The sequence below is a fragment of the Amblyomma mixtum genome, chromosome 1, assembly GCF_055824585.1.
Source record: "Amblyomma mixtum isolate Tamu chromosome 1, ASM5582458v1, whole genome shotgun sequence".
NCBI classification, from domain to species: domain Eukaryota; kingdom Metazoa; phylum Arthropoda; class Arachnida; order Ixodida; family Ixodidae; genus Amblyomma; species Amblyomma mixtum.
The window spans coordinates 237,446,143-237,460,576 of record NC_143012.1 but is presented as its reverse complement, the minus strand read 5'-3'; the positions used below and the strand labels follow the sequence as shown (position 1 = coordinate 237,460,576).

The 14,434-nt window shown below is 46.2% G+C and overlaps 1 protein-coding gene across 4 annotated transcripts in view; it reads right to left on the bottom strand.

Moving 5' to 3' along the window:
• The window catches only part of mtd (TLD domain-containing protein mustard), a 181,065-nt gene that overhangs the window by 95,479 nt on the left and 71,152 nt on the right, over window positions 1-14,434 (bottom strand). Inside the window, exon 1 of one of the 4 annotated variants that reach the window (XM_089565169.1) lies at window positions 10,719-11,351. The exons of the other annotated variants lie outside the window; for them this stretch is intronic. Coding sequence (XP_089421295.1) covers window positions 10,719-10,771 — 53 coding nt within the window. The 5' untranslated portion in view covers window positions 10,772-11,351. Of the gene's footprint in view, window positions 1-10,718; window positions 11,352-14,434 lie in introns of those variants that run through there. 4 annotated transcript variants of the gene reach the window in all.

Here is a 14,434-nt window from a genome sequence, read left to right as displayed (position 1 = left end):
TTGCGCATCAGATTCTTAAAAGAGCACGCAGACTCGCAAGTGCGAAAGAACTTTTATCTGAGACAACACTGACTTTTATCTGAAGACAAGAGACAAGGAGATGTGAAAAAAAAAAAAGCCTCTTGTCGAGAATTTACCACCGCTAGGCATTCTACATCTCACAAGCAAAGAAGCCACAAGATAGCTGTGCGTAAAAACGCGTTATCTGTAGATTTTTGTGTCCGCCGTGCACATGTCACACATGGAGCGATGCCTGTATAGAAAAAAATTACGAGGAACTTTAGCGGCTAAAGTGGTGAAAGGCGAAAGCCTGAGTGCTGCATTCTGCTGCGCGATTATTCACTGCACATTCTGTTGGTGCATTAATTAACTGACAATTAATGACACTTAATCTTTGCCTTTAGGAGTGGAACGCGACAGCGTGTTGTAGCGCTGCCAGGGAGTCCACGGAACGCCACCACCCGTTCGGCGCTATGCGTTGCCCTTTGAACGCAACGCTTTTTGAGCAAAGGAAATGGCGCTGTAATTCTCTGTCATCTCGGTGGACACCTGAACCGCACCGTACAGGAAGGGAGAAAGTGGAAGTGAAAGAAAAAAGAGGGGCCGTAATGAAGAAAATGAAAATTGTATTCGAGAAAAGGAAATTACGCAGTAACTGTCTCACATATTTCGGTGGACACCCGTCAAAATTCGCGCGCAGTGACGTCACGACCATTTCGACCAATCTGAAACGCGGACAAATTTGCTAACACGTCTTGGTCACGACTGTATGAGCCATTAAAGGCTTTCGCCTTAAAAAAAGATGCGAAACAGTATGCGCAGAGAAGACATATATCCTGCCCACGTCGGCGATTCGTCCGAAGTTACGAAAGACGATGGCGACGAAGGAGGAATCGAAAAAAAGCGTGAAATTCGCTGCTCCCATCTACGCTTTAAATGCTGTTGCAGCTCAGCAGAACGGGGAAAATTCGAGCGACGCGTTGCACTTGGATTCCGACAGCATGTACAATCGCGAGCGATATGAAAGGGAACTAATTTTTTGCTAAGAATTGCGAATTTTTTTCTAGCTATTTTTCCGCTAAATTTTAGAATGATTTTTGGATATTACACACCAAGAAGAAAACTAGTTAAAATAGAAAAAAAAAAGCTTGTCACACGTAACTGAGGAGTAATCATATAAATGAATGCTCGAACTTTGTTCGTCTAATATTGCTCACGATTGTACAACACACAGCGACTACCGTGCACTACAAACCATAGTAGATCCCTTTTACTTTATATAGCATCCTGCAGTCTGCAACAGGCGCGCCAAAGTCAGAGGGAAAAAAGATTGTGTACTGACAGAAGAAGCAGACTGATCAACTGGGAAAAGTTGCTGCAACCGAACCTAGCGAACAACCGCTATGGTTTAAATGCAGGGTAGCTGGGATTTTCGTCTGCCTTGATCTGTCTTTCTTCCACTTTCCTTTTGGCTCTGCTTCTCCAAGAAGCCTAAGCTCCATACCACGTCATCAGAACAGACAATTAATAAGAGTTGTTCGTTTTCTGGGCAAATCAAGAACCTTGACACGTTTCGTTTTCTAAACGCTATCCGCCAAGATATTTCCAACGTTTCGATCGCTCCCAATGTAACATTTATCGGCTTTAAGCCCGTTGCAGTTCGCTGCCACTGCCCCCCTACGTTTTTGTATTTTTTTCTTAGTTCTTTTAATACTCTGGGAGGCATATTGTGCAGTGTTTAAGGCAGCCTCGAGGCCCCTTTCCTGTCGTTCTGCCCTACAAAATCGGCTACTGGTCATAAGGCACCAACCGCCAGCTCACCGTGCCTATATAGGAGCGACCGTTTATTCGCGGGACCCGAAATATGCGATAGCATCCACCTGATACCGCCCCTCTGTTCAAACACAGCCGCACGTCTGTCAAAACACTTCAAATACCACTTATTTCAACATTTACATGCACAATGTATCTGCTCATAGCGTGGCATCATCCCTTAAACTACTACAAAACAAAAAAAAAATCCTAGCCACTAGCGACACAATGCACACTGTGAGCTGCGTCTATAGACGCTATTGTCCTCGCGTTTGTAAGGGTGCGTCCAAAAACTAGACACCGTGCACTCCAATAACCTGTCCAGACAAAACAGATAATCAGCATCGGCTGGACACCGCTTGTTCGCCCGCTGCACAGCGACGGTAAACAAAAAAAAAGAAAGAACAATCCAACGGCAAATGAATCAGTCAGTCCGAAAAAAAAAACATGGGCGCGCCGTTCCAAGTATCGCGCCCCAGAAAGATACCAGCAAACGCCGTCCGGCGCTGTGAGGGACGATAACGCGTTCACGGCCTGCACTTGAATTTGATCAGCGGCCCGACAACAAGAACCAGCACCGGGTAGAACGCACGTGCGAAGGACTGCACAGGGCTTGCACTAACTATTGCACTAACTATACCACGATCTGCAGGAAGAAGGTCGCCCTGCCGATAGGTCGGTGCGAAACTACCGCGCACGCGTCATCCAATTAAGAGTGCTGCCCAAGCAACAGCGACAAAGAGCAAGCGCCTTTCTTTATCCGTGTTTGCACGCCAGGAACTGGAGACGTTGATCGCAGCCGTGCCATCCGCGCAGCCTCTGATAGCGACGATCACACAGACAGAACCGATGCTTTGTCTGAACAAGCGGGAAGTGAATGCCTGTGTCAGCGACATTGAATGCTGTAGTCCCCTCAAGTGATCGGAATCTATAAGGTCAGCCATCGGGGCTTTCCTAATGCATGTTTCCTACAGCCTCGATAGATGCGTCCATACCAGGCACCGTGCATACCGGGCTGCTTTATAAATCCGTCTCTTCCAGAGAATTGCATGTGCATAGAAAGCGTTATAGTATATGAAACTTGTGCTGCAGTTGTGTCCGCAATTCATGTAATAAAAGCTGAACGAAGGAAACAAAGTAAAAAATATTTATACCTTCATACTCTGCCGGCTAACGCATACTCACAATAAAAATCCAATATAAAAAAATTGGTAGCGCCGCTAAAATTTCTGAAATCGGTAGAGAAATTTGTACATATACTGCCGCCCTACCCCTATCCTTTCTTCTATCGCTCCTTGCTTTCTTTCCTTCTCCATGTCCTTTTATTCCTGCTATCCGCAGCTCAGGTGCTTCAGGTTTCGATGGCAGATACCGCGGATAGCGACATCTTTTCCTTTAATTTTCATCTATTTATTTATTACCAATAAATAGCCACTAACAACATGCAGAATTCGCGAACGGTGGACATTAGGTCAGCCTACATAATCCAACGAGAGCTTAGTGATTCGCTGCAAGGGTGACTCAAGAAACTGCGCAGTGATGCACACGTCGCCAACGGAGAAATGCATGGTGCCGCAACATAATCTCAGAATACAGAAGCGATGACGTATGCTTTCCAGGCCTGCTGTCCGGACTTGCGACACGTCCACTGTGCAGACTTGGCGTTTTCTCAGCTCATGACGGAGCGGTGTTGTAACAGATAACCTTATTATGCATGCCGCTCAATGCACATCGTACGATCTCCCTTAAAGGTGCAGCTGCCATATAAATGCTATACAACTAAGCAGTAATATAGAACGTCTTTGGGAGATACGAAAGAGACAGCCATACACGACACATGCCAAAACTAATACGCGACACTGATTTCAACTGAGGTTTTTTGCATATCAGATATGTACTGCCAGTCGCATAAAAATAACAGTCATACAATGTGCGGACTGCCAAGACAGAGAAGCATTTCTTAATGAGACCACCATCATCGCCAGATATAAACGGCAGACCTCACGGCTGATTTTCGAGGCATTTAAGCCAGCCGTCGGTGGCTCTGATCCCACAAGAGCTTGTTTTCCTAAATAAGTGGCACTCTTTGACACTACCTTGACTGCTTCCATTGCCCGAATGATAATAAGGGAGCAATTATTCATTGGTAGCCACCAAATCGCAGCCATGCGGCTACAAAGGAAAGTTATACTGGTTCCACTGAAACTTTTCTTTTTTCATTTTCGCTAACTACTAAGTTTATGTGAAAGCTGTACAGATTTCCTTTGTAGCCGTATGGCTGCGCTCGGGTGGGCGCCAATGAGTAATTACTCCTTTATTAGTAATTTACTACATCTTATGAAGGTTTATATTGTGTGTATCTGCTCAATTCAATTTTTTTTTCAATTCAAGTTTATTTGCATCTATACATGTACAGATGACGGGAGTGCAGACAAAAAGCCAAATGGATTTGGCTTGACGGGGTCTGTACCCCCTACAGAAATGGCACTATGCACAATAAAGAGAACGCAAAGATACAATAATGGATAAACGAAAAAAAAGTATTAGTGAACATTCTATAACATTCTATGCTATAACAGAAATACATACGGCCAAAAAAAAATCAATGATAGAATGTTGAAAGGATTTAAAAAGCAGAAAGCATAAAATTATACAAATAAAATAGCTTTGAAATTCACAAACATAAATAATAAGTTACTAACAAGCAAAGAAAATTGGTTAGACATTCATAGCGTCAGTGTATACTACAGCAAAGCAAACAAAACAAAAAAACGAATCCACAATGAGCCCATAAAAGGAGAGCTACGTTGTTATTAAGTTTCTAATGAGTTTAACAAAGATGGCAGTGTGTGGCGTAACATTTGTTGACCGTAGTTAGTGCGCGTTTTAGGAACGTACCATGTTTCTCTGTGACGTGTGTTGTAAATGTTAGAACTCATTGTCAATAGAGATAAATGCTCGAAGAATTTGGTGTTCTGTTTTTTCGCAGTAGTGAAACGCTTGAGTAAAATACTACGATATATGGAGGTGACCGGCTGTAAGTTAAGGGCACTTGAAAGAGGCTGCGTATGAGCGTCATATGAGGAATTAGCGATAGCGCGCACTGCTTTCTTCTGCAAAAGATAAAGATTTGTGATGTTAGACATTGTGGTGTTTCCCCACACTAAATGGCAGTAATTCAGATGGGACAGGAAGAGACAGTTGTAAAGCAGCTTTTTCACGCTCAAGGGAAGAAAAAATCGAAGTTTCGTTAGTATCCCCACAACACGCCTTAAGTTCCCTTTACATTCCTGCCTTCAATAAATCACTTGGTTGCTAGTCAGCGCAAGGGTCTGTTCTCTTCGCTTGCGTCCCGCCAGCCAGCGCTATTAGTTGTTTCCATCAACAGTGAAGACACACAAAAAAAGCGAAGAGTAAGGTCTACGTGGAACCACCTGAGCTCTTCCTGTCGAAGATCCTGGCGGGGACCCCGAGATTCGCGTCAACCTCTTCTCTTAATCCCAATGATCGCCACTCATTGGGCCTGTCCTATCATGACACAACTTCCGGCTGCGGTTGCGTATTTAGGCGGGCCCACCGTACTTCCAGCGAGACGCGCGTGGCCAGGAATAAAGCACAGGGCAAACAAAAAAAAGAACAGTGGAAACCGTGTCTCAGAGCATCTTCAATCTGCACTTCGGCGAAAGCACACACACAAAAACAAACTGTCACAGAGTGTGTGGTGCGCGACAGTGCCGAGCCGCTGGCCGAGCGGACGAGCGTAAGACAGCGCGAGCCCATTTGGTGTGCGCGAACAAGAATTGCGTTGAAACTGTCATATAACCGTTGTTCATTCTCAATAATATATATGTCCGTCGAGTGTCCTTAGTCCCCCTCCCTCCTTTTTATTTTTTTTTTGTCATCTCTAACAAACCTGCATAACGCTGCATGCACGTGTATGCTTTAGTTAAGGGCAGCTGAAGAGGCTTTAGAATTCGACGAGTTTAAACGAGCCGAATGCGTGAAACTCGCTGGCAAAGCCTGCGAAATCTTTTCTCGCTGGAATTTAAAATGGTGACGTAATCGCCGACTAAAGGGGCACCGGCGTTCCAGCTTATCGCAGCGCACAGCAACGAGCAGAGGCCGCAGTGATGACGTCACGTACGGCGGCGTTATGTTTCCAACGAAGAAGCAGTTGTTTCAAAACGAATGCCGACGAAGGTGAAGCGCACGAAGCATTGCTTGACAGCATCGGAAGACGCACGGCAGCATGTAGACGAAGGCAGCGGACATGTGAAATTTCGGCTGCTATGCCGTCATCACGAGTTTCCCCGCACTTCTCCAACGCCATGAGGAGAAGCCTGAACATCGTCGCGGTTTTAATCGGTGGTAACGCCGCCATTTTAAACGCACAAAACTACTTTGCACGCATTGCCAAGAAGCTTCATAGATTAGAACACTCGAATAACTTCCCTTTAACATAACCGGCTTCAAGCACTGTTATAACTTTACGGGTCCGTCGAGAGCCCGGCGGTCAAGAGATGCAAGGTACAGCCTTTGTCAAAAGTAACCAGGCTTCATGGTTCACTTCTAATTCGTAAAACAGAGCCCTCACGGTTTCCCTAAAGATCAAAAAGTTCTTTAAAGGTGAGAACACGGGTTCTTCTTACCATACAGAGATTTAGAGCTTGAGGGCTGTCATAATAGCTTTAATATAGGACTGAGAAGAAAAACATGCAGCCTGGTTACTTTTGACAAAGGCTGTACGTGCCAGCGAGGGCCACCGTCCCCACCTCCGTCGCCGCCTACTCGGGTGGCCAATCACTTTCCATCAGAGTCGGGCCGGTGTGGGGCACCGTTCTCATCGACGAGTGGAATAATTTGAGTATATCCGCCGTTTATCTCAAGGCGCAAGCCATCGTCGCGCAAGCAGTCGTCTGCTTCCATGGCGGCTGCAGCTGCGCCAGTTCGGCATAGTACTCGTAGCCCCATAGTACTCACCCGTAGCGCTGGTTATGCAACCCAACGTCTTGGTACGCTGACGAAGCGAACACGCCGAGCGGTGCGTTTGCTAACGTGGAGGCTCGCGCAACATTAGCCATAGCCACAGGTGTTTTCCTCGTCGCAGGTGCGTGCCGATGGATGAACATAGTCCGAGGAGCACTTAAGAGAGCACTTGGAGTTCCCCTGCTGCTCTGCACTTGTAAATCGAGGCGCGTCAAAAAACGAAACCACGCGGGCATGCACCGCGCATAGCCGCGAGGCACCCAAACATACCGAAACTCAGCCATGGCCGCCTGTTGCGCCGCCAAATATAGGTTTTGTTTGGCTCGCAACATTCAGGCCGTCTTTCTTCCGTCTTCTTCGTGTGATAAAAGTGCACTCGCGGTTTCAAAACAAAACAATATACTTCAATATGCAAACGCGTAACTTTCATGCACGTTTGCCAGCCTCAGAGATCTGTGCTGTTTTCCGGCTGTTTCGTCATCGCGCTTGTATTTGCGAGATTGGCCCGTGGCGGTGATATCTATATTTTAGTTCTCGCTCTTTTCTACCACACAAGAAATTTGTTCTCAGTAAGAGTGTTCTTTTTGTGGTTAGGAGCCGGTATCCTATCGATACAAGCCAACTTCAACTTCTCCTCACAGCCCATTTAAAATGCATTGCGTAAGTGGGGAACGCATTGGTTTTCAACTGCGAACCGCGATGAAAGCACGCATAAAAAGCGTCCAGAAAATAAATGACATAGAAAGCACAATAAGCACGACAATGGCCGTAATCATCAAGAATTCCACACAGTATGGAACAGCACTACAGAAAAAAAGATAAGCAAAACTGGATACAAAAAGGCACACGCGCAAGCGTCTAAATCTATGAGATATGAGTTTTTATTTTTCTGCCGGAATGTTTTATGGCCAATGCATGAGGAAATGCCCTTAAACAGCGAATTCCAGAGTGGGAAAGAATGAATGGCAAGCAGAAGTGTGGCCGCTTATGCCTGCTATCGGGATATATCCTGGCTGGGGCGGGAGGACGTTCTTAGTGGGGCGATTAGGAAAGAGTGTCGTGATTTCGTGTTATGACAAAGTGTATGAAGTAGACAATTCTGCCGGTTTTCACCGTTCGGAAAAGATACGGTAACAAAACCCGCTGCCCTTCAACACCCATGCCCCTTGCGATTCGCCTATTCAAATGCCGGAGGAATCGACGGAACTAAAAACAACACAGCAAACTATGCGCTTCCAGCTGCCGAAAGCTTCGCCTACTAAGCCAAACCACGCCAGTGGAACATGCACTGAAACGTCACCAAGCCGGCAGATGTCTATTAGCGAAATTGAGGCGCTCCGCAGCGAATACCGCTGCACTGACAAATTACTCCGCAAGTCATATGCACGCGCACAAAAGCAGCTGTCTCCGCGTCGGGGAGTTCCTTTTCAAGAATCAGGCACAAACTTCCTCGTCCCAGGCCGGAAAAAAGTCGTTTAAACATGGCGTGTCATAACAGTCAGTTGCCGGAGACGCGACCGTTTAGTACTTATTTGTTTTCGAGATCAAGGAGTTGACCAGACATGCTGAGTCAAATCGTCACCAGCTGTCTCTCCAATTAATCCCTCTATATGCTACAGCCGCGGCCACTTTATATGAATTACGCCTGTTAATCACAAGCAATGCAGCCGACTCTCTGCCCTTCTCCACCATGTAGCTCATCGCCTAACTGTTCTACGCATTTCGAGAGTGCCGTCTACGTCCATTTTCTCATCTTAATTTCAGCTATAATATCCACCCGCAACAGCGCTCTGAATTATGTCACTCTCTTTCAGCACACTTAATGATAAGCAGCTATTTCTTTTACGATGAGTCCTGGCGAGGATCTCCTTTTAAAGATATCAGTGCAGATAATTCCACAGTGTCGGTCAAACGCATTTTAACATATTCTTAGCAACCTGCCTTGTGTGAAATATAGAGATCCAGCTCACAAAAGAAGTCTCAGCCTTGCACAAAAATACCAGCGACGTCGATCATGAAGGCAAGGTACAACCGAAGCTTGTAGTACTTCTCCCTAGGAGAACATATCACAGTCAGCTCATGCACCGAGTTGTTACGAAAACAAACAACCGCACACGTTGAACACACGCAACGCACACATTCGCACCCAGTACCTGTTACAGCGTCTTCGTGTCACACACTGCATTACACCACCGCAGTACAACAGTTCTCAAATGGCGTTAGAAATGGCGTAATCATATACAGGGTGTCCCAGCTAACTTGGACCAAGATTTATAAAAAAACTAAGCGTTCTTCAGAACTGAAATCGCGTGGATGTTATTGAGGTTTATCTAAAGTTACAGTACCATTTTTTCCCTCCTCCTATTTGAATAATTAGTCGAGATAAATAAATGAACTTTTTAAATATAGCTTGAAACGTTCAGGCGTCAATAGGAAGGTTGTGGAGCTCCGCAAATATCGTCCAACCCAGGCACTTCCATCGAGATAGACCTAGCGTGGCCATTTTTATTCGGGAAAAACGAAAGCCCTCGGATATTAAAATATACCACGTGACAGCGCGCTCTGTGCGCCCGGATGAGCCTAGGGTGCCTCGATGCCCAGCGTATGAGCCGCGATTACAGCGCTCTCATCCGTGCTTCGTTAGAAACATCACCCGCTTCGGGCCTTTCGTGCTGCCCAAGACAGGGCTTCGCGATGTGCTTGGTTCCAAGATAAGCGCCAGTGGGTACGGGCGGCGGAAAGAAAGCGCGGCTCCTGTTTTTCAGCGTAATTCACACGACGTTATCAGGCTTGTTATATGCGTCTTTGCTTGTTGGGATCTTGCTCCCAAATTCAAACTCATGAGATTGTCATCGTTCTTCCGCAACCATTCTCCTAACGTGAGTGTGCAGTTATTGCCCTCAGAAACGGGAGCCGCGCTTTCTTTCAACTCCCGCCCGAACCCTCTGGCGCTTATCTTGGAATCAAGCACATCGCGAAGCCCTGTATTGGGCAGCACGAAAGGGCCGAAGCGGGTGATGTTTCTAGCACTGATGAGAGCGCTGTAATCGCGTCGCATCCGGGCGCACGGAGCGCTGTGTAACGTGGTATTTTTTAAACTCCGCGGGCTTTCGTTTTTCCTGAATAAAAACGGCCACGCTAAGTCTATCTCGTTGGAAGTGCCTGGGTTGGTCGATATTTGTGGAGCTCCACAACCTTCCTATTGACGCCTGAACATTTCAAGCTATATTTAAAACGTTAATTTATTTATCTCGACTAATTATTCAAATAGGAGATCCGAAAAAATGGTACTGTAACTTTAGATAAACATCAACAATATCCACGCGATTTCAGTTCTGAAGAACGCTTAGTTTGTTTATAAACCTTGGTCCAAGTTAGCTGGGACACCCTGTATACGCTTTTCTTTTAAACCTGGTTTCTCTTTTCATGCCAGCGATACGGTTTCACGCGTGTCAAAATCGCTGCTGAAATCCTAAACCACGCTAGCCGCAGGTTACTCCTCAAGCAGACGCCTCCCGCCTTTGGCGTGTGATGTTTCCCAGCTAGGGTGTTTGACTGTCCGATTAGACCGGCTTACGACAAAGCGCGACGGATTAGATAACGCAGGCTGTCCAGTCGACAGATTACAGGGGCGGAACAACAAATCAGCGCCGAGTGAGGCCCGAGTCGCGTTGTCGCCCCAGAGCGGTGCAGAAAGCACAAGCGCTGCTTATCGTAAGCCGGGCCAGAGAAACAACTCTGCATACAGCATGCGGCAAACACGCGCAATCTCATTTCCAGTAAGTTGCACCACCGAGAGCGCGCCTCTGAAACATGCACGCGTAGCCAGTCGGAAGCACAACCGCCAAAGCGGCGATGCGACTGCCGACCAAACCGCCGCTTTCGCAGCTCACAAAAGCAGAACCTCGCTTTCAACTCACTCGTAATATACCGCGTAGCCCCGCTGCGGTCTTCGTTTGGAGACGTAGGACATTGTCAGCGTCGGCGGGCCGGGGAAACGCGGCGAATTCGTGCTTCAACGGCTACACCGGTCCGAGCAACTAACAGGAGGCAGCCATATTTGTTGGGATACGCAAAGGCGGCGCGCCTACTCGCAGCGCATGGCCAGCTGCACGCGCGTGCGCTTGTTGTACTCGTATGTTTGTCGTGGCTCCCGAGATCCGACGCGCGGCAACCGAATTCTTCACAGATCTCGGAGGCAATGCGTCTGTTCTAACACTTCAGCCTTTCTCCGATGGGCGGCGCAACAAGTCGTCTGTCGCTTTTCAATATAAAAAAAAAATCCACTTGTCGCATGACTTGTCGGCTCATGTACATAGTGCCCAGAATACTGGTATATTCTAGGTACTATAGCTTATGTGTAGGCTTCTCAGCGCCATGACGAGTCTGCCCGCCACATGTGCAGTGAACGTTGCCCGTTTTCCACGGGGCACGCTAATTGCGCCCATTGAAACGCAATCGGGCGGACCGGCGGAAGGCTTGGATCAACCAAGCAGCTTTAGGCCGAGTGGCAAGGTCAGCTAAAGGCGACTTAAATTAGAACGGACAACGCCTAAGGCTACGAACTTCAATAGGTATGGAGCGTGATTAAACGCACTCGCAAGCTAAGGGGGCCGCCGCGGTGGCTCAGTGGTTATGGTGCTCGGCTGCTGACCCAAAAGACGCGGGTTCGATCCCGGCTGCGGCGGTCGAATTTCTTTGGAGGAGAAATTCTAGAGGCCCGTGTACTGTGCGATGTCAATGCACGTTCAAGAACCCCAGGTGGTCGAAATTTCCGGAGCCCTCCACTACGGCGTCTCTCATAGCCTTAGCCGCTTTGGGACGTTAAACCCCATAAACCAACCAACCAAGCAAAGCGCGCACTCCGAAAGGCACGTTACGAACGCAAGCTGTCAGACAGCTTGTCACCGCATTTTTCATAGAGAATGGCCTGACAGTAACCAACAAGACTAAATAAACTAATGAAAGCAAGAAAAACAAAAAATGGCGTTAATTGTAAGCGCTTTTTGAAATTATTCACCATGGTTCTCACTCTTACTATTCTTGCCATGCAGAAAACGCCTCATGTTTCTGCTGCAACTTGAACGAAACATGTTGCCCGACCAACTTTGCATTTGTTGGGATATTATGGCCTCGGAATCTCTCTAACGTCATCCTGTTGTAAGCTTATCGAACATATCATTGTCAATCATATACTTGCAATATTAAACAGTAATAATGCCTTAAACCCAGCTCAGCACGGCTTTAGGAAGGGATCCTCTACCACCACACAACTGATAATAGCCATTCATAATTTTAGTGCAGCTTTAGACAAGTCAGGCCAAATTGATGTTTTATTTCTAGATTTCGCCAAAGCCTTTGACAAGGTGCCGCATAACAAGCTTCTTTTAAAACTGAACTCATTGGTGTACCACCTCCGCTCATTGCTTGGATTGCAGCTTATCTACAAAACAGAACGCAGTTTGTGGAGATTGGCGGTAGTTGTTCTTCCCCACTCCCTGTAACCTCTGGGGTCCCTCAGGGAAGTGTGCTCGGTCCCCTGCTATTTTTAATATATGTTAATGATTTAGTTTCAAGTGTTAATTCAGCTGTCAAGATTGCTCTGTTTGCCGATGATTGCATGTTATATACTCCCGTATCTTCTGTTTCTGACCAGGAACATTTAGATAATGCCCTGCTTAGTGTCGTTTAGGGAGTTAAAATGGGGCATGGAAATCAATACTAAAAAGACTGTGCTCTTGCGGATAACAAGGAAGAAAAATACGTTTTCCTTCAGCTATCGCATTAATGGCGTTTCAGTTAAAGAAGTGCCAGGGTATAAGTACCTTGGCATTGTTCTAAACTCGCAACTAAAATGGAATGACCATATAGACTACATTAAATCCTCAGCTTTACGTAAACTTGGTTTTCTTCGCCATAAACTTAAAGACGCACCTAGCAAACGCAAACTATTAGCCTACAATACTCTTATAAAACCAAAACTCGAATATGCCGCCATCGTTTGGGACCCACATGCAAAAAAAGACATAAGAGAATTAGAGAAAATACAGAGGCGCGCAGTACGTTTTATATTTAATAAGTACAACAGAACTGATTCCCCATCCTCGTTAATGGCAGCAAATAATATTAAACCTCTCCACGTCAGACGCAAGATAGCCCGCCTATCTTTCCTTCACCAACTAATCCACGGAAAACTAGGCATCTCCCCAGCCCCCTATGTGCAGTACTCTGAAACACGTAAAACTCGACGTCACCATAATCACACCTTAGCACCATACTTCGCGCATACTAACGCTTTTAAATTTTCTTTTTTCCCGAAAACTATTGACGAATGGAACGCTCTGCCTCTACAAGCGATATCGGCTGTTAATTTTGACAACGCACTTTGTGAGCTATTTTAGATTGTATATGTGCTACACTGTTGTGTGAATGTGTTTTTCTGCCCGCCCTGCCTGGACCCAAATGAGGGTCTGCAGTATTGTGAAAATAAAATAAATAAAATAAACAGACCGCCTTTTACCCACATAAATCCCTTAAACTATCGCAATAAAAATGAAAACCGCCAATCCGCCCGCGTGCGCACAAGATTGCCAATTCATGCTGTCACTTGAAGGATACAGTTAAGTACGGCTGGCCATGTATGAAGCAACAAAAGTCCCCCTATTATTGCGATCACTGTTTCCCACTTGCATTGCGCACATATAATCGTCACTGCACGCTATGCCAGGGAAACGAGGAAATTAATACAGAACACATGCTCCGGGACGTACACGGTGTGCCAGGCACGAGGATAACCGCAGGTGCAGTACAGGATAGTGCGCAGTAGACCAGGTGCGGTGCAGCCCTAATAAATGCACTCTTTTTCTCCCAGAAAGAAAATAGGCAAAAAACGATTTCTGCGGCTACAATACGGCCTTCGACGGTGAGCCTTTCAAACGACGCATTTCATGTTCTCGCGGTAACAAGGCGACGATCAGACAGCCCCTTGCCAAAAACCAGAATAGCATAGCATAGCGTAGCATAGCATAGCATAGCATAGCATAGTAGTATAGTATAGTATAGTATAGTATAGTATAGTATAGTATAGTATAGTATAGTATAGTATAGTATAGTATAGTATAGTATATAGTATAGTATAGTATAGTATAGTATAGTATAGTATAGTATAGTATAGTATAGTATAGTATAGTATAGTATAGTATAGTATAGTATATAGTATGTACACCGTATAGTTACAGACGAATAGCTTCCAAGATACTGAGTTTCTCCCAGAACGGATGAATGCCTTGGGAAAATAAAAAAACACGAAAAAAAAGCGCGCGTGTCTATTTTTTTTTTTTTCTCCCCAAGGTCTAGCTGGCTCGCCCTCGCCGCAAAGCGTCGCCTCCGGCGCAGGCTACTCCAGTACGTCTCTGCTCCAATCACGAAAGATAAACAGAACAGCGGAGGCAAAAAACAAAAACGACAAGAGCTGGCTAGAGAAGCGGCATAAACGCGAGGAAAAGAAAGCAGGAGACGGAAATAAAAAGACCAGGAATGTCGGTTTGGCGGCGAATCCTTTCGGCGCCGCGAACACAAAGGCAAGAGGACGGCGAAGCGAATAAATAGCAGACGCGGTGAGAGGTGTACGGTTAAG